The 1,580-nt window shown below is 38.5% G+C and overlaps 1 protein-coding gene across 1 annotated transcript; it reads left to right on the top strand.

The window, feature by feature from the left end:
• Positions 1-231: 231 nt before the first annotated feature.
• LOC110304745 (olfactory receptor 1468-like) lies at positions 232-1,167 on the top strand. Its single transcript, XM_021176309.1, has one exon. The coding sequence runs from the start codon at positions 232-234 to the stop codon at positions 1,165-1,167; it is 936 nt and encodes a 311-aa protein (XP_021031968.1).
• The last annotated feature ends 413 nt before the right edge of the window (positions 1,168-1,580 follow it).

Here is a 1,580-nt window from a genome sequence, read left to right as displayed (position 1 = left end):
AAAGCAAACATATCTCAGATAAGAATAGGACATAAAAGATGGAATATTGAAACATTAAAAAGAAACCAAAGAATTAAGTTACTTATGGCTATAGAGATTCTAGCAATTTAAAAAAGAGATGGCGTGATAGATATGAGATTATTGTAAAGCACTTGTCTTACATATTTGTTAATTTTTACTTTATTTTTAGAGGTGGTTGACTATTACTCTTACATACATTACAGGAAGATCATGCCTGGAAACAATCAGACTATCATCTCTCAGTTCTTACTCCTGGGCCTGCCCATTGCTCCTGAGCACCAGCACCTGTTCTATGCCCTGTTCCTGGCCATGTACCTCACCACTGTCCTGGGGAACCTCATCATCATCATCCTCATTTGTCTGGACACCAATCTCCACACACCCATGTACTTGTTTCTCAGCAACTTGTCCTTCTCTGATCTCTGCTTTTCCTCTGTCACAATGCCCAAGTTGCTGCAGAACATGCAGAGCCAGGACACATCCATCCCCTATGCAGGATGTCTGACGCAAGTGTACTTTTTTCTGTTTTTTGCAGCCCTTGAGAACTTCCTACTTGTGACCATGGCCTATGACCGCTATGTGGCCATCTGCTTCCCCCTTCATTATGCGAGTATCATGAGCCCCAAGCTCTGTGTGAGTCTTGTGCTGCTGATATGGGTGCTGACCACATTGTATGCCATGTTGCATACTTTGCTCTTAACTAGGTTGTCTTTCTGTAAAAACAATGTGATCCCCCATTTTTTCTGTGATCTGTCTGCTCTCTTGAAGCTGGCCTGCTCTGATGTTCACATTAATGAGTTGGTGATATTGATCATAGGAGGGCTTGTTGTCGTACTTCCATTTCTGCTCATCATTGTGTCTTATGCACGCATCATCTCCTCCATTATCAAGGTCCCTTCAACTCGAGGCATCCACAAGCTCTTCTCCACTTGTGGTTCTCACCTGTCTGTGGTATCACTGTTCTATGGGACAATTATTGGCATCTACTTAGGTCCCTCTGATAATAACTCTACTCTAAAAGACATTGTCATGTCTATGATGTACACAGTGGTGACTCCCATGTTGAACCCTTTTATCTATAGCCTGAGGAACAGAGACATGAAGGAAGCTCTAAAAAAAGTGTTTCAAATGAAATCTCTCCTATGATGATGATAACCACCTTTCAGATTTTTATAACATAATAAAGTAGATATATTGATATATTTATTTACTAGCATTTCCTAACTTTTCCCCAGTATAGTTTATTCTACTAAATAGGCATTCTATATAATTATTTAATATATAAAATGTGTATTAACTAGAGATCCCATTATGCCTTCATGTCCATTTCATTCTTGAAAATTACTTAAAAATAATCTGTAGCTAGAACTTTGGTTTCTTCAAAACCCACAGAACTATTATGATTATTTACCCATTTTGATACCAGTTATGTGATATGGGGCTACTTATTTTTCATTAAAGGCAAGTAGAGAAGGTAACTTTATTTGTTTGGATGCTGGAAATGGGAACTTAACAACTTCTTGCATAACAAAGTGTAAAGATTTAAACCCATGTATGAG

Source organism: Mus caroli, unplaced genomic scaffold, assembly GCF_978045245.1.
Source record: "Mus caroli unplaced genomic scaffold, Mus_caroli_1 scaffold_13, whole genome shotgun sequence".
Classification (NCBI taxonomy): domain Eukaryota; kingdom Metazoa; phylum Chordata; class Mammalia; order Rodentia; family Muridae; genus Mus; species Mus caroli.
This window is presented reverse-complemented; position numbering and strand designations above follow the sequence as displayed.